Genomic DNA, 21068 nt, shown 5'->3' with positions numbered 1-21068 from the left:
GTGTGCACAGGGCTGGGGACTCAACGATGGGGAAAATGGTGTTTACTCTCCCGAGCATCAGGCCGATGGAGAAGAGAGACATAAGAATAATCCTGCAGGCGGAATGAGCCCTTTAGATCTCCCGGGGCTACCCTTGACTTTTATTTTTCCTCATTTCCCTGTTTGTATTGGGCCCAAGGGGCAGAGAGGCTTAAGTCCTATTTCTCAGTGCGTCGTAAACCATCACGAGTCTTGGTTTTCTCACCTGCGAAGGAGAGCACAGCCCCCCTCTGTCCGCTGTAGGGGTTACTAGTGAGAAATCATGGTGGAAGTCTTCATAAACAGTGACGTGCAGTCATTTGCATTTGTCTGTGTTTACAGATTGTTTGCCTAAGCTCTTAGTGGTGTTTTTATCTTCTTGAAGTAGAATATACACACTTTTCATGCAGAAAAGTGTCTATTATACATGGACAGATTGTTGGATTTTCAGACGGAATCCACCCACATAGCCAGCCCGCAGATCAGTCACAAGTCCCCTGTGCCCCCTTCAGTCTCCACGCCCCCAAGTGTAACCTTTATCTTATCTTCTAACACCTGGCTTTGTCCTTATACTTTGTATCTTGGGAATTACTTTCTGTGCTCTTTGACTGACTTCCTCCAATCGACTTCCCTTGGCAAGATTCATCCACGTCGTTGCGTGGAGTTAATCGATCATCCATCCTCGCTGGTGCGTAGATTTCCATTCTGTGAACTCACACAACGTATTTCTCCATCCTTCTGAAGGTGGAGCAGTTCTGAGGTCGTTACAAACAGGGCTGATGCGAATGTTCTTGGACTCGTCTTCTGTTGAACTCATGTGTGCATTTCTGTTGGAGATGGATGGGTCAGAGGGCATATGTACGTTTCAGCTTTGGTAGATGCCTCCCGTTTTCCGGAGGAGTTGTACTAGTCTACACCCCCTGGCAGTGAACAGATGTCCTAGTTATACCCCATGCACCTGCCAACAGGTGCACTTCTCTGCACACACAAAGGAAGGATTTGGAGGTGATACTTCCCTTCCCCCTGCCTCCCTCCTTAGAGTATTGGCTTTCAACTGATGTCAATATTTACCAATATTGCCAAGCACTGAAGTATGGACAAACAAGGCAAAGTCCCTGCTCTTAGAAACTCCCAGTGTGGTGGGGGAAATGGACCAGAAAAGGATTACTTTTAAAACAGGGACGTACACACAGTGATGGAGGTGGTATGAAGTTCAGATACCTGGAATGAGTGGCCGTCCGGGAGGCTTCCTGAAAGAGGTGACTCGGTTTTTAAGCTATTTGGAATAATACTGTAATGTATTGATATCGTTTATCAGTTTAATAGCATTCTCTTTGATGTTAGGGTTTACTCTAGAAACATTCGAAAAAGGGGTGCCTGGGGGGCTCAGTCGGTTAAGCGTCTGCCTCCGGCTCAGGTCATGATCCCAGGGTCCTGGGATCGAGCCCCACATCGGGCCCGTTGCTCCCTCTACCCCTTCCCCACCGCTCCTGTTCTCTCTCTCTCTTTCTCAGTCTCTCTCTCAAATAAATAAAATATTAAACAAAAAACATTTGAAAATGGTAGAGTACAAAGAAATCAGAAATCATACCTGTCAGAGTAAAGTGCTGGTAGATGTCAGAGGTAGTGTTTCCCTTCAGTTCCTGCCTGCCCCGTTGACCCCCATCAAGGAGCCAGGTGGATGCGGAAGGGGGCGGGGAAGCATAAGGGTGCAGTTGGATGGCGATTTTGGTGAATGCCCGGTGTTTTGTGGGTAGGGTGCCAGTGAGCCTTCACCTGGGCACTGAAATGCAGTGTGTACTTTTTTTCCCTCAGATTTATGTATTTGAGAGAGAGAGAGAGAGAGAGAGAGCGCGAGCGCGCAAGCAGGGGGAGGGGTGGAGGGAGAGGGAGCGAGAGGATCTTAAACAGATGCTCCGCTGAGCACGGGAGCCTGACGCGGGGCTCGATCTCATGACCCTGAGATCCTGACCTAAGAGAAACCAAGAGTCGGGCTCTTAACCAGCTGAGCCACCCCAGTGTCCCCAGCACGCACATTTTTAAGGTTGAATTGAGATCCTCTTTGCTAGTGGCCGAGTGGTTTCTTATCTGCGGCGACACTCAACAGCAGAGATACACATCACCGCTGTTTCCCGCAGCAAATGGAATAATCGTTTGTATCTCGGGTTTTGGTGGAAACATTTTACTGTGAAACGCTTGCCATTTGAAGTCTCTCCTCTTCCGCATTTATACACAGTGGGGTTGGTCCATTTCTCAGCTGCAGTTGGGGTTACCCCTTGTGATCCAGACACGATGACCACAATTTAAACTTTCCTATGCTATCGAATACATGCTCATTTTAGGCAATTTGGAAAATTAAAAATAATAATAATAAAAAGAAGAGGAAATCATCATTCATAGTCTTACTGCCCAGAGAAAACCACAGTTAATGTTTTGGTGTATTTCCTTCCCGTGTGTGTGTGTGTGTGTGTGTGTGTGTGTGTTTAACAGCTTTTTAAAATTTTAAAGGTAACATCTCAACACAGAAGAAAATTTGGGAAATGTAGAAAAGACAGTGAAAAAGCAATCGAGCCCTCTGAAATGTCACCACCCAGAAATGGGCAGCCTCAGCAGGCAGTCTTCCTGTGTGTCGTTCCCTATAGTTGCTGCTGCTACTGCTTCTTCTTTTTTTTTTTAATTTACTTGACAGAGAGAGACAGGGAGAGAGGGAACACAAGCAAGGGGAGTGTGAGAGGGAGAAGCAGGCTTCCCACCAAGCAGGGAGCCCGATGTGGGGCTTGATCCCAGGACCCTGGGATCATGACCTGAGCCGAAGGCAGATGCTTAACGGCTGAGCCACCCAGTGCTCCTCCCTATAGCTTCTATATCTCACCACAAATGCCAAGTTCTAGAAGAGAATGTGGCAAATGTGGTTGTCCCTATAAGAAAGGGTAGATTCTGTTCTGTCTCTGAGGTGCTTGGGACACGGGCCATTAAAGGCTGTAGCTGAGTCAGAATCAGGACCAGGAGCAGCCTCAGCTGGGAGCTTGGTAGAAATGCACTCAAGAGTCTGGGCAAGGGCAGGGGGACCCTGGGCCTGTTTCCTTCTAAGAGATTCTGGTGCATGCTGCAGTTTAGGAAGCATTACACAGGGAGACCAAACTCTGGGTTCCAGGCTCAGATGGACCGGAAGCAGGAGTTCATCTGGGAAATGGGGAAGGAACCACTTTTTGGCATGGAACTTACTATGCTTACACGACGGTTTGTGTGATTGAGCTTCCTGAGGCAGGGGCTGCCTGGGTTTGCGTCCCAGTGCCCAGCCCCATGCCGGGCCGGTGATCCATGCTCAACAAATAATGAATGGATTAGTGAATGTGTAAGTGAATAGAGGAATGAATTCTGGAGCTGTGGCCCACATTTTTTTTTCCCTTTAATTTCTAGGATCGGAACATCAATTAACATCTGACCACTGCCAACCCATCCCCTCCCACCCACGTTGATCATACCTCTGGGCCGGAGAGAGAACACAGGTCTTGGAGAGGGCGCCATGATTTCTCTCTTCTTAGTGCTGGCTGTTGGCACCTGTCTTACCAACTCCTTCGTTCCTGGTAGGCTGGAGGACCCAGGCGGGCGGGTGGGGAAACCTGGTGCCGGTGGGATAGGAGGAGGGCAATGTCTGTTCAGGGTATAGAACTATCCAAAGGATTTTATACTCAAAGCCCACCTGAGCGGAAGGTAAGTGGATGAAAAGTGAAAAGATGAACAAGCAACAACGTGAAACGTCTTCAGATATTCAGTGATTCGATCGTTTGTATTTGTCCCATTTTAGCCATGCTGATGGGTGTGTAGTGGTGTTAACGTTGTCTCCTCTTTTTTTTTTTTTTAAAGATTTTATTTATTTATTCGACAGAGATAGAGACAGCCAGCGAGAGAGGGAACACAAGCAGGGGGAGTGGGAGAGGAAGAAACAGGCTCATAGAGGAGGAGCCTGATGTGGGGCTCGATCCCATAACGCCGGGATCACGCCCTGAGCCGAAGGCAGACGCTTAACTGCTGTGCCACCCAGGCGCCCCTCCTCTTTTTTTTTTTTTTTTTAATTAGGTATAACTTATAGGAAAGTGCACCAATTCAAAATGCAGAGCTTCATGAGTTCTTACCTATTTTATCCCCATGCAAGCACCATCCAGATTAAGAGAGAACATTTCCAATTATGGGACACTAAGGGCTTTCGTATGCACTCCCCAACCAAGCCCGCCCCCCTAGCCGAGGGAAGTGATCAGGTTACTCCTGCCACCATACATGAATTGAGCCTGTTTGGAACTTCTGGTACATGGAATTACATTGTACATACTGCCGAGTACTCTTCACGTAGCATTATATTCTGAGCACTTGTGCGTGTCATGTAATGTTCTCTAAAAACAATGGCCCCCTGCTACTCAGGTGTCTAAAGCCATGATTGCTTAAGCCAGTCCTCCGACAATGAAGTCAGTTTCACACCCACTAAACCCTTCTCAGTGTCAGGCCCGGGGGGTGGTGCTGGTGGAAAAGACAAGGGCTCTCACCGGTCTTTTCCAGTCTCACAGGGAGCATCCAGAGCAGGGAGCCTGGCAGACTGGGATCAGAGCTGGAATCAAGAAGGAATGGGTGCAGGGCAGGCTGATGTCAGCCCAGCCGCTGGCTGGGTGCTGGGCGGGGGTGTCTGCCCGAACGTTGGGAGAAGGGGAGGGAGGGACTGGTTGTCGGTGAATCAAGACGGGAAGATGTGCATCACCAGCCAGATAGCACTCAAATGGCCGGAGAAGCTCCTTGAGCGACGGACACCTTGCCCCTGTGGCAGGTGTGGAGGAAGGCAGAAGGAGATGGGAGCCAGCCCTGATCAAAACCACCAGCCGACGTTTCTTGAGATTTGATCTCAACCCTAAGACTGCCCCTAGGAAGCTACGGACTTCCATTTCCCTGGGGGCAGAAACTCAGTTGGTGGGAATTTGCCTGAAGGTGCACAGCTGGATGGGAGGGCCAAGGCTCCCCAGACTCCAGCAGGGGGCTCTGCCTGTGACATCTGAAATGGCTGAAGTCAGCAGAGCCCTTCCGAAGAGCGGTGGCCCTGGAGGCTGCCAGCGGGGAGGTGCGGACAAGTCCGCGGGACCTCTGCTTGGAGGAACAAGGGATTCCAGGTCTGGTGTGGAATTATTCTGGGGGTGGGGGACAGTGATCTCCTGGGGGCCAAGTGTGTCATTTATTGAACCTTGCCCCGCACAGTAACCCTGAATCTACAAACAACCACATTTGACAGGGAAGGAAGTAGAGGTTCGGGGAGGTGTGACCTGCCCCCATGGGTGTCCTTGGCACAGCTGTGGTTGTCATTGAGGTCTGTCAGCAGACAGCGGTGTTCTTTCCATTGGGGGACTGACTGCTGGACGCACGGGGATGGGGGTGGGGGTTGGGGGGGGGGAGAAGAGCGGTTCTGGTTCCCGGTTTTTCTCAAGATTAGGGACACAGAACACCCCCCTCTTTGCTAATTCGTCCTAACAGGGGTGAGATTGTGCGTGGTTCCTTTAAATCGGATTCGTTAAACAAAAGGCAATCTTGCTTTCCAGTATTGCTATCAACACTGTTGCTAACTCAGGTTTCTGCTGGCTTTAATGAGTAAGCCAGGCAGAGTTTATAATTGATGGCTGGAAACCTCTGGGGACTCCTTCAGGTGAAAGTAGTTTGTTCTCTTGAACAGATTAAACATTACCCTCCTCATTGTGCTTGCACAATTCATTTGCTGCCTGAGCAGAATGTCTCTCTACTGGGTGGAAAGAAACAGCGTGGGTTCTGGACAGTGCAGCCCGAGCTGCGTGGTCCTGGGCATGCTGGTTGGTGTCTCTGAGCCTTGGACTGGCCTCGGTCTACAGACCACACGTTGGCTGGCAGAGACAGACACCCCCGGCTCCCTCCCCCAAGTCCAGGCAGCCCAGCCCTCAGGCACGAGAAGTTGGGGTATCCGAAATGTCTGGGGACAGGAAGCTGCCCCCCACCCCTGCCAGATAACTCTGCCTCTCTGTCTCTGCAGAGAAAGAGAAAGACCCCAAGTATTGGAGAGACCAAGCTCAGCAGACCCTGAAATACGCCCTCAGACTTCAGAAGCTCAACACCAACGTGGCTAAGAATGTCATCATGTTTCTGGGAGATGGTGAGGTCTGGGGGCCCCCGAGGACACGGCTGGGTGGGGGCACTGGGTAAGAGCCCAGGGAGCCAGGCTGCGGTAGAGGGGGCTGTGTTGAAGAGGCTGGGACCCCGGCGGAGGGGAGCATGTTTAAGGGGATGGGGGGCCAGGCTGTGGACCCAAGAGGTCTGTCTGCTCTCTGCCAGGCAGTCCCTGAGGGTCTGGGGCGGGGAGGGGGAAAGGGGCCATGGCATCACCTTTACAGAGCCCCGTGCCCTGGGGCCCACTCCCCAGCCAGCCTTGGCCCTAAACCAGAGAATCGTAGGTGCCCGAGATGGAGAGGCACAGAGCCTGAGAGACCGAGCAACCCCCCCCTTTCCCCTGCTGCAGGGATGGGTGTCTCCACGGTGACAGCCACCCGAATCCTCAAGGGTCAGCTCCACCACAACCCTGGGGAGGAGACCAGGCTGGAGATGGACAAGTTCCCTTACGTGGCCCTGTCCAAGGTGAGCTCCGGCCGCACGGGCCCAGGCTGCCCACCTCTCAGCTTGGCCGCACCAAGGAAGGGCCGGGGAATCAGGCCCGCGGGCGAGGCGGTCTGCCCTCCTGGGGTCTCTGTGGCCCCACCGTGAAATGAGAGCAACAGCTGCTTGCCAAGACTTTATCTGGACGGTCTTAGTCGTCGATTTAAAAATCGATCGAAGTATAACCCTCGCAGAGGAAAGTGCACGTGCCCCAGCCGGGTTTTCACCAGCTGCACCGGGCTGTGTGGCCAGCTTCCAGGCTAAGAAGCCGAACGGGACAGCAGCCAGAAGGCTCTGTCCTTGTCCTCCTGCTCTCCTCCAGTCCCTGGTCCCCCCCGGCCCCCACCGACTTCGAGCACCACAGAGGAGCTGTTCCGCTCTTGTCCTTGCTGTGCACGGATTCCTGTGGCGTAGATGCTTCTGAGCTGGTCCTGTTGCGTTCCTTCCCTCCTCAGGCGCCTGCGGGAGCTCTCCTTGCTGGGGTCTCTGGTGGTGGGGACGGTGGGGGCGGCAGTGGGGGCGTTATGTAATGAAGATCCTCTGGACACTCTGGGTCAGGCTCAAGGCTCACTTCTGGGGGGATGGCGGGGGCTGGGATTTTTTTCTGTGGCTCTCAGGCTGGTGGGGAAGGAAGGCAGGCAAATAGTTTCGGGGTCTCAAGTAAAGGTCTGAATGGGGGAGGGGAGGCCTCTTCCCCTTTTCCCCCATTCTAGATCCTGCTCCCCCCTCCCTTTTTCTCCTTTTTCCCCAGCTTCCCCCATGTCACATTTTTAAGAACCCCCCCTTCGCCTGGACTCCCTGCCTCCCCCGCCCCCTGGCTGGCTCCTACAGCCCCAGACCCAGAGAGAGGCCTGAGTGACCCGGCCCCCACTGGTCTGCACGTTGGAGGGCTGCATTTGCCCCTTCCTGCTGCGCTGGCTGCAGGGCACAGGGCGTGGGGGCAGGAAGCAAGCAGCTAGGTGATACTGTGGCTCTGGGGGGACCTCGGTAGGAAGCGGGGCTTGGCCAAGGCCACAGGAGGCCTCTCTTGTCTCCATCATGCCCCAGTCCTTGGGGTGTGAGTGGGGGTGAGGTGAAGGCTGCCTGCAAGGCCCAGCTGATTCCTGAGGCTCCTTTCCCACCTGCAGACGTACAACACCAACGCTCAGGTCCCTGACAGCGCTGGCACGGCCACTGCGTACTTGTGCGGGGTGAAGGCCAATGAGGGCACCGTGGGGGTGAGCGCAGCAACCCAGCGCAGCCAGTGCAACACGACTCAGGGGAACGAGGTCACCTCCATCCTGCACTGGGCCAAGGACGCCGGTGAGTGGGGGTAGTGGCGGGAGTGGGGTCCGGCTCTATGACCTGTCTATCCCACTGGATAATGGGGAGAGGGCAGAGAAAGATGCTGTCCAGGGCTCTTGAAGCTCTGGTGGCTGAGAGCCTGGGAGATACTCATGGAATCCCTTCCATGACCGGGAAGGCTAGTGGCTTAGGGGTTACTCAGATGTGGGTTCCGATCCTGGCTCCTTTCCCTGAGCTATTTATTTGACAGTAAAATGGGTGTGAACATAGCCCCCTCATCGGTATGGTATGAGGAAGGTAAAGAACGTCACCTGGTGCTGGTCCTGTGGGAGATCAGTGTCTGCTTTTCCCTTCATCGCTGGAAGTGGGAGGCCCTGGCCTGTGTCCCGGGAACTCTGGGGTCAGGGTATGAGATTGACTGACAAGGTGACAGAGCCACACCACCTGAGAGCCCTTAGAAGGCCCCTGTGTTCTTGTAGGGCACCCAGGGGGCTTCCTGTAGGAGGGGGTTCTGTTCTGCAGGGTGCATGAAGGAGGGGAGGACCCCGGCCCAGGTGCTCACAGCTCAAGGACCATCAGGAAGGGGAGGCTACAGAGGCAAAGTGTCTGAGCTGTGCTGCCAGGATTTTCAGAAGCCACCGTCCTCCCCCCCAACCCCCGCAGGACTGGTGGCGAAACTGAGGCCCAGACAGTCAGTGGAACGGGTGGGGGGGCCAGTCTTTAGTCAGGAGAGGGAAGAAGAAGACTGCTTAGACAGCCCCATCCCCAGACGACACCAACCGTCCTATCCCACACCCCAGGGAAATCTGTGGGCATTGTGACCACCACGAGAGTAAACCACGCCACCCCCAGTGCCGCCTACGCCCACTCTGCTGACCGGGACTGGTACTCAGACAACGAGATGCCCCCGGAGGCCCTGCGCCAGGGCTGCAAGGACATTGCCTACCAGCTCATGCACAACGTCAAGGACATCGAGGCGAGTGTGGGGGTGCAGGCGGGCTTGCGAGGCGGGGCCTCTGCTGGCTCAGGAGAAGCGGCCGGCCTGGCTCCCCACACACCTGGGAGGCTCCCAGCCCATTAGGGGATTTGCGGTTGGGGCAGGGAAGCTTCGGAGGCTTTCTCCACGGTGGGGCTGAGGGAAAAGCCCTGATGTGGCTGCCACCACACCCCAAGAATCAGGCGCCCAGGGATTATTCTGTGAGTTGGGATCTGGAGCTGCACCACCAGCCCCCCCACCCCCGCCCGCCCGCATGGGAGGTAGGGGTGACACAGTGGCCATCTGAGGGGAGCTCCTGCCCTGCACATGCCCACAGGCACAGAAAGGCACACGTCCCGTACGCCCAACCAGGAAGCCCGGAGAAGAGGTGGTGTGGGCAGTGGTTAGCACAAACGCTAGTGTTTAAACTTCTGGGCCTCCAATCCTTGCCCTGCTGCTTGCTAGCTGCGTGACCTTGGGTCAGCCTCTGACGGCCCGTGTGGGACATGTGCCTCCCTCATCGGCCCATTGCAAGATCCAAATGAAATAAGCCCTGAAGAGTTTAGTCAGGCCTGATGCCTGGTGGGTTCTCAGAAGGTGGTGGCATTATGTACAAGCCACATAGACCTGCCCCGAATCCTAGCCCCGGCCCCCCAGGCTGGCTTGTGCGTACCCACAGCCCAGATGCTGTTCCCTTGGTGCTCAGAGGGGTCCCTACTCTGTTCTTAACTGAGGACCTCCGGCTTATTCCTTTTTTAGGCTCTGTTACCCACTCCTGGGGTCTGGCGAGGGGACTTCAGCTCCCTGAAACTAAAATGGGGGTCCAGTGAGGCTCAGAGAAAGCCCCCATGTCCCACCTCCCCCTCACCCGTTTCTACCACCACCAGACAAATGCACTGGCTCCCAGACCCACCCTGTGTCCCCCATGTGCCACCCCAATTTCCAAGGCCCCTCTATTCACCCATGATTTCCCTTTTCCAAGCAGTGGATGGAGCACCCCCTTTCGGGACAAACAGTCCCGGCAACCCCTCCTAGTGAGCACGTATCTGAGGCCAAGCCTCTGTCCTGACTTTGCCTCCACCTGACGCACATCCTGGGGCAAATTGCTTCCCCTTCCTGAGCCTCAGTTTCCCCACCTGTGCAGCAAGGATAGCGAGCCCCACCTGCCCCTTCCCTGGGCCGCTGGAGGCCGAGATGAGGTCATGGATGTGAGAACATTTGTTGTACAAGTGCGGGGTGTAATTACGGGGCTGCTTCTCGGGGACGTGTGCCAGGAGCAGCCTCAGAGGGGGACGGGAGCTTAGGGAAGACTTCTCTGTGGGACGAGGGTGGACGGGGGTCGTCGGGTCACTGGGGCACGAGCGGGGGCATGAGGGGGGGGATGGGGCCAGGGTTAAGACTGCCCCCGTTCCTGTCTCCTCCTCTCCCGTTTCTCCTTCCCGTCCACTCCTGCCTCTCCACCACCCCGAAGCCCCCCGGCCCCCAGGCTGCACATGAAACACAACTCCTGGTGTCCGCCCTGAAAATAAATATCTTTTGCTAAAAAAAAAAAAGGGAAGAAAGAAAGAAAGACACAAACCCAAACCCCAAAGCCAACAGCAAGTCTGTTATTTGGGAGTTTAATGAGCGTGTGAAGTCCCTGCTGGGGCTGGAAATGAGGCTCCAGGCAAGAAGATTGGGGGCTTCATTTTCCACTCTGAAAATGCCAAGGGGTCAGGTTCTGTGGGAACGGGGGGTGGGGAGCTTGGGGCCGGTGACCCGGGGTCCCCTCTCCTTCCCTGCACAGCCTGCCCTGCCCCCAGAGCTTCTGGCTGGGGCCGGCAGTGAGGAGCTCGCCTCTTTGGAAATGCTCTGATGTCCGCTGCTTCTACCAGCGGGAACACCTTCCGCCGGGGCCGCCCCGGGGGCTGGGAGTACGTGCTAGTAACTGTATTACTGCGATTCCTTCTGCGGCCGTCCTGCGGCTGGGTGTCGCTTCCATTTTACAGATAAGGAAACTGAGGCTCAGAGAGGTGAAGTGACAGGCCCTCGGTCCGTAAGTGACAGAGTCGGAGTCAAACCCAAGTCTGACTTCCAAGCCTGTGCCCTTTCCAGTTCCCTGTGACCCAGGCAGGCCCCGGGCGCCTTCCCCACCCCTACCATCCGCCTGGACTCCTGGGTTCTCAGGAGGGAGTGAAGCGGAAGACAGAGCAGGGGAACCTAGGAAATGCCAGGCCTGGGGCGGTGGGTCTGAGGCCAGCCACAGCTGGGCTCCGCTCTCCCAAGGTGTCCAGGGGCGGCGGCCTGGCCCGGCGCCCGCGGTGACAAGAGGACACCGGTGTGGCGGTCACCACAGGCGGCGGGCTGTTATGCTCTTGGCCCCATTTTAAAAATAGTCAGGACTTCAAACATGGACTCCCAAGGAAAACAAACAGTCCCGCGTCCGTCCGCCCGCGCACACCAGCCATGGTGAGTAAAATTAGCCTGGCGGGGACTACACAGACGTGAGCGCTGGCCGCCGTTTGCCCAAGCTCCTGGCCGGGCTGCCCCGAGACCTCCCTGGCAGAGGCCTCTCGCCTGCGGCGTGCTGCTTCCCACCGGAGAGAGGAGGCTCTTGGCGTCCCCGTCCTCAGCTCTGCAGATGTGCCAGGGCCCCCGTGCTGGGCTCAGGGAAGCCCCGGGTTCGAATCCTGCCTAAGGCCGTGCGGGTCCCTTGCAGCTTTGGTAATGAAGTTGATGAAGATAATGTATCTGAAGTGTTTAGAGCCTGACACGCCGTGAGCGCTCCATAGACGGTGTCATTCTTAGACGAGTGGGAGCAGAGTCAGGCTTCTGGAAAGCCAGGTGGGAGAAGTTACCAGTACCTCCAGTATTTCACCTGGGAGCCCCAAATCGTGGTCCTGATATAGTCATGATTTCATCTCCCCAAGTGGAAAAGCAGAAGCTCAGGGTGGGCAGTGTGGATCGAACCAAGACTCTCCGAGCTGGAAAAGCATGCGCGCACGATCGCCAGCTCCTCCAGGAGCCCAGCTCTTGAGGCTTGGAACCCTGGGGTACTGATGGCTCCTGTCCCCTGTAGGTGATCATGGGGGGCGGCCGGAAGTACATGTTCCCCAAGAATAGAACCGATGTGGAGTATGAGATGGATGAGAAGTCCCGGGGCACGAGGCTGGACGGCCTGAACCTCATCGATACTTGGAAGAGCTTCAAACCGAGACACAAGGTGACCCATTCACGGGCCAGGTGGCTGCGGGGCTGGCTTGTGGTGGGAGGGGCCTGGCGACCCCTCTCTGAATCCCAGTTTGTTTTCCTCCTCTGTGGGGAGGGGGGTCGTAATTCTTACCTTGATGGGCCCAAATGGTCTAACAGATACATGAGTGGCACATAGTAGGTGATCAATCAATTCCTCCCTTCAGGGGAGGGCACCCCGGAGAGCTAGGCAGTGAGGAGGGTGGGCCACGGAATCACCTGCATGGACATTCAGAGCACTTGAGTCCCTACTGTGTGCAGGGCCCCTCGCCGGGCATGAATTCCAGAGGATGAATCAGATGGTCAAGGGACTGTGGTCACTGTGGGTCACTGTGCTTGGATGGCGAGAAGCCCAGGCCCTACGGGAACCCAGAGGGGACAGCCCACAAGGGAGGGGCTGACAAGCCCTGAGGAGGAGGAGGAGGGGTGGAGGTGGCAGGGAGGGGAGTGTGCCAGCCGTGGTGGGAGGTGGAAGCCCTCCATCGTGACTTGGCTTTGGCCCCGCCAAGGGCACGTGCTGGGGAAGGAAGCCTAGAGCACTGGAAGGGCCTGAGCGCTGGCTCCTTGGAATGGCTCTGGCAGCCGCTGGGCCTGGGGCAGATGGGGTCTGGAAATGACTGTGGTCAGGACTGAAGACGGTGGGGAGCGGCCTGGGAGCCACTTTGATGTAACTCTGGGGTTGGGTTTCTGAGGGTTCCAGGACGGGCCCCCCGGGGGGGCCTTGTGGGATGGGGCTGGGCCAAAGGCAAGGTGGGGGCAGGGGCCTGAGGATGGCCCCCACACGGTGCATGAGGGTGGGACTGAGCCGCTTTGAACCCTTTCCGTTCATCTGAGTCAGCGCCGGCCTGGCCTGAGCCCCTTCCTGGCCCAAGGCAGAGAGACTGCTCCTCCCGGCCTCGGTGTCTCTACGTGGAACAGGGGGCCAGGGTTGAACCCTTCTAGCTTGGGCAGGTGCTTAACCCCGGAGCTCAGTGTAGACTCCAAGAGGGAGAGATTGGACCCTTATAGAGCCAGACTCCCCTTCACTGTTGAGTGGCTCTGTCCTCTGGTCTCGGTATCCTTGTCTGCAAAATGGGAATAACAGTACCTCCCTCGTAGGGCTGATGTGAGACCCGAATGAGGCGACACAAGAGAACCAGCTCAGCAAAGCAGAGCAGGGCAGGGGAGCCCCCACTTCCTCAGCCTTCCCCCCTCCTTCCCATAACAGCCCCTGAGGCTCCAGAACCACAGATCCCATTGTCATTGCCCAGAGAAGGCAAGGGGCTGTCCAGGGGATGCACAGCTCATTCCCAGCCGTCCCATGGTCCCGGGCCCAGGTGCTGAGTGGTGCCATGTCCACATAAGTCTGCCAGCTTCTTCTGTGGCCTCTGTCTGGGGGCAGCCACACTTCCTTCATCACCCTCTCCAGTGGGGTCACTGGGGCAGACGCTAGGGCTTCACTTCCTCCCTGGCTTGCCACAGCTTCCGTAACCCACCCAGCCCTTACCTCCTGATGGGCACTGCAGGCCCCTGGTGACGTGTATCTTCCTCTTGTTGGCTCCATGATCCCTCCCTGCTGTTTGAAATCTCTACCCTGACCCCAGGCTGATCACTGGCTTCTTGTCCTCCAGGGCCCCATGAGGACATCACCTCCGCTAGGAGGCCCTCCCTGATGCTGCCTCTGGGCTCACAGCACCCCCCCATCTCTCCATTCTCATTCCCCCGCATTAGAATTGCCTATTTGTCATTTCTTGAAGGCAGATGGTAGATCCGCAGGGAGGGATTAGTAAATGGCTGAAGGAAACAAATACATTCCCTAGACCCTGAGACCAGCTGGGGTCAGTCCTCCCAAGCCCCCAGCCCCCACGTGGCTGACACAGGCCCTTCCTTCTAGCACTCTCACTACGTCTGGAACCGCACCGAACTCCTGACCCTCGACCCCCACACTGTGGACTACCTCTTGGGTAAGTGGAGTGGGTGGAGTGGAGGACACCCAGCTCGGTGCCCTGGGGCTGGGGCTGTGAGTCGATCACCTGGGGGCCCAAGGCCCTGGCCTTCTCCCTACTTAGGGACCTTTGCTCTCAGGCTCTAGGACCTGGGAGAGGTGAGGAAGGGGTTCTGGTTCACAGAATTGGGCCTGAAATCTGCTGCCTGTGAAGAGTGTATGGTTCCATTGAGCACAAAGGGAAACAGAAGCTCGGGCTGGGAAGAGACTGCAGTGTGCCACTCGGCCCATTAGCATCACGGCCCAGGTAAATCTGACCCCTGGCTGGGGCAGGAGGCCTGGAGCCAGCCCTGCTGTGTGGCCCGGGCAGAAGCCCGCCAGATTGTCTCTGCTGGTCTTGACTGGGGGTCATCCCCCAAGAAGTGGGAAGCAAGGAGGGGCCCTGGCTTGGTGGAGTGAGGCCCTGAGCCCCACCATGCCAACACCTGGGTCCCCTGTCCCACCTGGCTCTTGGGCCCAGCAAGTGGTGGCAAAGTCCCCTGCAAACCTTCCCCAAGGGGCACAGTCACTAGGTCCTGGGTGTGTCATTGGAGGTTATGGGCTCAAAGCTGGGCACCTTGGAGGATCCCCCCCCCCACACACACACACTGCTTGCCTGGGTCACACAGCAGACACCCCATGCCACACACAGGCTGTGGAGAACTGTGCAAGTTCCCACGCTCATGGATCTCAGAGCTGAGTGCTGGGTTCAGATCCCACTCTACTATCCATAAGCTGCGCAACGTTGGGCAAGTGATTTCTCCTCTCTGTGCTTCAGTTTTCTCTTCTGTAAAGTGAGAATAGTGACCGTTCTGTAAGATGGGGCCAATGACCTCAGGATTGTCCTGAGTACACAGGAGCCAATGCATTGTATAAGTTACTTGTTATCTCAAAACAAATTCTCTCCAAACTTAACAGTTTAAAAGAAGAGTAAACCAAAAGACTAAAATAAGTAAAAATAAAACAAGAGTAAACATTTATTACTTCAGTTTCTTGGGGTCGGGAATATTGAGCCACTTAGCTGGGTCTCCCATGAGGCTGCAGTCATCCGAAGGCTCGACTGGGGCCGGGGATTCCAAAGTGTCTTGCTCCCATGGCTAGCAAGCTGTGCGGGCTGTTGTCAGGAGGCCTCAGGTCCTTGCATATGGAGCTCTCCATAGGGCTGGTGGGCTGTCCTTACAGCGGGGCGGCTGGCTTCCTCCAGAAGAATACGCAAGGCCGAAGCCATTTCTGCAGTATTCTGTGGGATATGCGGGGTAGGCTTAGCCTAGGAGGGGACACACAAGGGCGTAAATTCTAGGAGGCAGGGATTATTGGGTGCCATCTTGGAGGCTGGTGCCTATGTGCTTCCGAAGCCCTTAGGAGGGCATGTGGCACACAGTGAGCCTTCTATCATTGGCGCTCTCGTCTGGCTGCACACATGGTCCCGGAAGGGGCAAGGTGTTCTGGAAGAACATCTAGGGCAGGAAGCACCAACCCGGTACATGTGGAATCTTACGACTTGGGCAAGGAATGGATCAGTCATTTCATAAGTGAGAAAATCAAGCTCAGGGAACAGAAGGGACAGTGAGCCAAACCTTCTGCTACTTCCCTGCACAGGGGATTATGCCTTTCAAGCCTGACGTGTACATGACGTGTAAGTACACACCCAGGCTGCCCTGTTGAGTCCATGGTCCTCTGCCTGGGGGTTGTGGTGCTGCGTCCGGAGCCCTTCAGAGTTGGGACTGCACTGGTGGATTTAAATCTCAGATCGCCCACTTTGCAGCTGAAAATACCAAGCTACTGAGCACCCGGGCCTCAGGCTCCTGTAGAATGGACGTGGTGATCCCCTTGCCATAGTGTGGCTGTGGAGGGGAAAGGAGGCAGTGCTCCCTAAGTGCTGGGCAGTTTGGACCCCCCTGTGGGCAAGCTTCCTCCCTGCTTGCTCTAACCCCAAGTTGTGTGTGGGGAGCTGTGTTCCCTGAGACAGCCAGGCTCCTTGCGGGGGGTCCCCCTGGCAGGGTCACGGGAAAACTCACCGTCCACTTCCTCCTCAGGTCTCTTTGAGCCGGGGGACTTGCAGTATGAGCTAAACAGGAACAACACGACGGACCCGTCACTCTCCGAGATGGTGGAGGTAGCCGTCAAGATTCTGAGCAAGAACCCCAAAGGCTTCTTCTTGCTGGTGGAAGGTAGGGCCCCTGGCTGTGGGGCCACTTCCCTGGGAGCTTTTGGGTCTGGGGATGGGGTGTTCCAACTCTCACAGACAACCGCCCACTTCTGGGGAGAAGGGGAGATTCCTTTTGGGGAAGATGGGTTGTGCGTGGTGTTGAAGCTCCCAGCCCAGCAAGCTGTGCTCCTTTGGGCACGAGGATAACCTGTTAGGCCGAGGAGTCTGGGAAGGCTTCCCAGAAGAGGAGGTGGAAGGCTTCCTTTTGGGGGTCCCTCCCTGAGACCCCTCAGCTTCACTCCTCCCAAAAGACAGGTCCAGGGTCCTCCCCAGCAGATGCTGATCAATCTGCAGGAGCTCTCAGCTGGATGGTAGGCGTCTGCTCTTACCAGGCCCTTGTGGGGTCAAGGTCAGATTCATGACCCTGAGATATCCCAGGCCCCCCAGACTGGGAGAGCCGGTCCCTTCAGTAGTTGGCAGTGCTGTATGGCAACGTTCACGGGGTTTCCCAGAGCTGTTGGGAGGCCCTGGAGTCAGGCTTGGGTTCTTTGCTGGTACTGTGTGACCTCTGTCTGTACGTTTCTATAAAATGAGGCCAAAAATGGTCTTAGAAGGGTTATTAACATCCATTGCGTTCAGAGACATAAAGTACTTGGAACAGGGCCCAGCAGAAAATAAATCTTCCGTGTTTCTATTATTACCATTATTATGATTACACAATAGCTAAGTCAATAACAATAGGAAGTGTGAGGAAGTGATAAAGTTTCCGGAATCTTCCAAAGTTCTAACAGCCATTGTCTCCCATGGATCCAGATGTTGCCTCACTGAACTCTCCCTGTATACACACACACACACACACACACACACACACACACACACACACATATTTGCACATACACTCTCACCACACATATATACACACTTGGGCCCCTCTGCCTTCCAGAGGCCAGTGGCCGCCCGCCCGGCTTGGTGGCTCTCTTGCCAAACCCCGGGGTTCCCACTCAAGCATGGCAGTCTCAGCCTGGCCCGAACGGGCCTGTGCCGCCAAGGAGCCAGCCAGGAACCAGTGGTGGTGAGCCCGGGCTCCCCTGGGAGCGGTGCTCTTTGTGACTGCTCCCAGAACCGCAACAAAGGAAGGACGCACCCTGCCAGGCCGCCAGGCCAGCGTGGTGAGGCTCAGGCCCAGGACCCTCAGAATTGGGAGTGTCCGCTTGGGCAGCCTCCTCCTGTTGGAGTCAAGGAGGGGTCGCCTTAGGTCATGCAGGCCTTAGTGCAAAGCTAGGCCTCCTGCACCCACCTCGGAGAGGTGGCACGGGCTTCAGAGGCCTTTACGAAGGCCTGTCATGTGCACGGCCCAGGCACGGAGAATGAGTTACACCCGAGTTCAAATCCCAGTCATCCCATGTTGGGCATGTCACTTCCGCACCCAAGGCCTCAGTTGGCTCCATCTATAAATGGGGCTGATTGTGCCCATCTCTGCCCAGGACTGTTGTGAAGGGGAAACGAGACACCAGCTTGTTAGGCCTGGCCCCCAGTAGGCACTGAGGCACGCTGGTTCTGTTTCCACCCGTCGGAGGTCTCAGACTCATTCGAGCAGCTGAAGAAGCCGAGTGGTGGACAGAACACCAGCTTTTCAGTCAGGAGGATCTGTTTTAAAATCCTGACTTTGTTCTCCGCGCATGGGCCCTTGGTCCACAGCCTGTCCTCTCGGAGCCGCTGTAGAGGTCAGCTGGCGGCATGATGTGCCTGGAGCGGTACTTGGCATGTGGCCCCCATCAAAGAGTGGTTCCTCCAGACACAGTGTGGCAGGACCTGGGGGTGCAGCTCTTCCCCTCCCCCTCACCCAAGGCCTTTGCCTTGGTGTCTCAAGGAGGCAGGATTGACCACGGGCATCACGAGGGCAAGGCCAAGCTGGCGCTGCATGAGGCGGTGGAGATGGACCGGGCGATTGGGAAGGCAGGCACCATGACCTCCCTGGAAGACACGCTGACCATCGTCACTGCGGACCACTCTCACGTCTTCACCTTTGGCGGGTACACCCCCCGTGGCAACTCTATCTTTGGTAGGTGGACCTCGGTTGGGCTGGGCACGGGGCACTCCCAGGGCCTGGCCATCGGGGAGCAGGAGTAGGGTTGGGAGACCCAGCAAGCTCAGGGCCTGGCATGTGTGGGACTCTGAGAATCGGGTAAGAAAGAGAAGGTACTGTTGTGGGGGGGGCAGGGGGCAGTTACAAGATGAGGGGACAGAGTAAAGTGAGTGCTCTGGTGGGTGGGTGGCTGGCTACCTGGATGATAGGTGGATAGAAGAACGAGAGAGGATAGACGCATAGCGTGGGGAGGAGATGGATGGGTGGATGGATGGATGGACAGGTGGACCAGCAGCAGGGAGGGATGTGGGCACAGTGAAAACAGCGGGGGAGTTGATGGGAAATCAATCCGGTTTGGAAAGTGGCTTCATGGAGTGTTTCAGGGTTCTTCAAAGGGGATCTAGGGATTGCCAAGCTAGGGCCTGGGGTGGGGGGCAGACTATAGTTTTGGTGCTCCAAGATGACTCCTGGGCCGATGCCTTCCTGTGCAGGTCTGGCCCCCATGGTGAGCGACACAGACAATAAGCCCTTCACTGCCATCCTGTACGGCAATGGGCCTGGCTACAAGGTGGTAGGCGGTGAGCGAGAGAACATCTACACAGTGGACTACGGTGAGATTGCCTGAATCCGAGGCAGGAAGGGGGCAGGGCACCCCGTGGGGATGGGCCTGGGAACACTGTAGGCTCATGGCCAAGGCTGGGGTGGGGGGCTCCAAATAGCCAGGACTTGAGTCAGAACAATCTCAAGTCAAATCCCCTCTACCGTGGAGCAGCTCTGTGACCTTGGGCATGCAGTTTTGCCTTTCCCTGCTTCCCTTTCTGCCATAAAAGAGTTTTACCTCCCAAGGTTGCTGAAGGACTAAGTGGGTCTGAAGAGCTTAACGTGGTACCCGGCACCTGTCGCTGTTACGCTGGCATTCTTACTGGCTGTGTAATTCCCCAAATCTGAGCCTTCTCCGCGTTCTCATCTAGTCCCATGCTGTTGAATGTTCATTTACTCACAATGGCCCCAGTAGTCCTTGGGGGTCTAGCTATGCCACCAACGGTGAGAGGCTCTCCTGGGTTGACTCTTCCCTTCTCATCTAAACAGCCCGGATAAGGTGGATTTTTCTCTTCTGGGGGTCGAGAGGGTAGGCTTCTGCGTCAGAACAGACTTGGCCCGGCCCTTGTACAAAGTGACGTCCCTGCACTGAGCCCCCGTGTCCTCCTCTATAAAGGGAGAGCATTGGAGCGAGCTTGGAAGGGTGGGGAGGAGCCGCTGCAGCGTGCCCAGCCCCCAGGCAGGCTCTCAGCCCGTGTTTCCTCTGGCCCACAGCTCACAGCAACTACCAGGCGCAGTCCGCCGTGCCCCTGCGCTATGAGACCCACGGTGGGGAGGACGTGGCGGTCTTCGCCAAGGGTCCCATGGCGCACCTGCTGCATGGCGTCCACGAACAGAACTACATTGCCCACGTGATGGCTTACGCGGCCTGCGTCGGTGCCAACCAGGACCACTGTGCCTCGGCCAGCTCGGCAGGTGGCCCTTCTCCAGGCCCCCTGCTCCTCCTGCTGACCCTGCTTCCCTTGGGCACCCTATTCTGAGGGCCCAGGGCCCAGGCACCCACCAGCCTATGACAGATAGCCATCCTCCCTCTCTCAGCGCGGCCCACTGCCTGGGAGCCCGCACCTCAAGGGCCAGGTAGGCGGGGGCCTTCATAGCCTCTACAGCTGCCAGAAAGAGGACCCAGGAAACCAAAGTCTGCTGCCCACCTCGCTCCCCTCTGGAAATCCTCCACTGGGGCCAGACCAGTTCCTGCCTCCGGCCTCTGCTCCCTCCCTGCTGCCCCTTTGGCCAACAGAGTAGGTTTCTCTCGGGCAGGCAGAGAACACAGACTGCAGAATTCTCAAAGCTCTTATTTTTCTAGCAAACACACTTCTCTAGAGCTGGAGGCCTGGAGCTTCCATGGAACATTCCGGATCTGACCTTCCCACTCCCCTCCCCTCTTGGAACCACCAGGCCCCATCGTGCTCACTTCCCTACCTGCCGGGGAGACCCTGTTCGTCTCCGCAGGATGGGGGTTTGCTCACGCGTGCCAGGGCCACTGGGGGCTCCCAGGAAGTGAACTGGGACTGGCCATCCGACCCCAGGGCTTCCTGGGCTGGGAAGAACAGCCTGGACAGGCAGACATTTCTCAGCTCTTAACACGCATGCCCACTCCTCTCTGAAGGGACACTCCTGTTTGGAACTGCAATTTTTTTTTCTCTTTTTGGTGTTGGTTAAAAGGGAACACAAAACATTTAAATAAAACTTTCCAAATATTTCTGAGGACAGAGCTGAGTCTTTGTGGTCAGTGAGGATGAGAAAGAAACAAGCTTGTTTCTCTGGGAGAGAACTGGATTCCGGGCTCAGGAGTGTGGGTGGCGTTGGGCCGGGAGGAAGGGGCTGCCTGCTGACCTGGGGGCTTATCCACTCAGTACCTGTGTGACTTTGGACAAATTGCTTTGTATCTCTGTGTCCCCATTTTCTTAATGATAAAATGGGGCACAGCCCAGTCCTGGGTTGCTGTGAGAATCCGAGAAGAATGCCCTGAAACGCATAGCAAGAAGGGCTCCAAGGGCCCCATGACACCCTTGCCCCACAGCGCCTACAGACGGAGCCACATGCCTTGGCCCAGTGGAGCTGTTCGTACATTTGTTCATTCATTCATTCATTCATTCATTCATTCATTCAT

The 21068-nt window shown here is 56.2% G+C and overlaps 1 protein-coding gene across 1 annotated transcript in view; it reads left to right on the top strand.

Annotated features, from left to right (window-relative positions):
- ALPL (alkaline phosphatase, biomineralization associated) overlaps positions 1–20667 on the top strand; it is a 51255-nt gene extending 30588 nt beyond the window's left edge. Inside the window, exons 2-12 of the mRNA XM_045782066.2 lie at positions 3439–3605; positions 6056–6175; positions 6539–6654; positions 7800–7974; positions 8757–8932; positions 11991–12134; positions 14034–14103; positions 16160–16294; positions 18143–18334; positions 18850–18969; positions 19673–20667. Coding sequence (XP_045638022.1) covers positions 3545–3605; positions 6056–6175; positions 6539–6654; positions 7800–7974; positions 8757–8932; positions 11991–12134; positions 14034–14103; positions 16160–16294; positions 18143–18334; positions 18850–18969; positions 19673–19938 — 1575 coding nt within the window. The 5' untranslated portion in view covers positions 3439–3544 and the 3' untranslated portion in view covers positions 19939–20667. The remainder of the gene's footprint in view (positions 1–3438; positions 3606–6055; positions 6176–6538; positions 6655–7799; positions 7975–8756; positions 8933–11990; positions 12135–14033; positions 14104–16159; positions 16295–18142; positions 18335–18849; positions 18970–19672) is intronic.
- The last annotated feature ends 401 nt before the right edge of the window (positions 20668–21068 follow it).

Source organism: Ursus americanus, chromosome 33 (genome assembly GCF_024610735.1).
Source record: "Ursus americanus isolate L20-20 chromosome 33, mUrsAme1.1.p, whole genome shotgun sequence".
NCBI lineage: Eukaryota > Metazoa > Chordata > Mammalia > Carnivora > Ursidae > Ursus > Ursus americanus.
The sequence above is the reverse complement of the archived record's forward strand: the minus strand, read 5'-3'. Positions and strand labels throughout refer to the sequence as shown.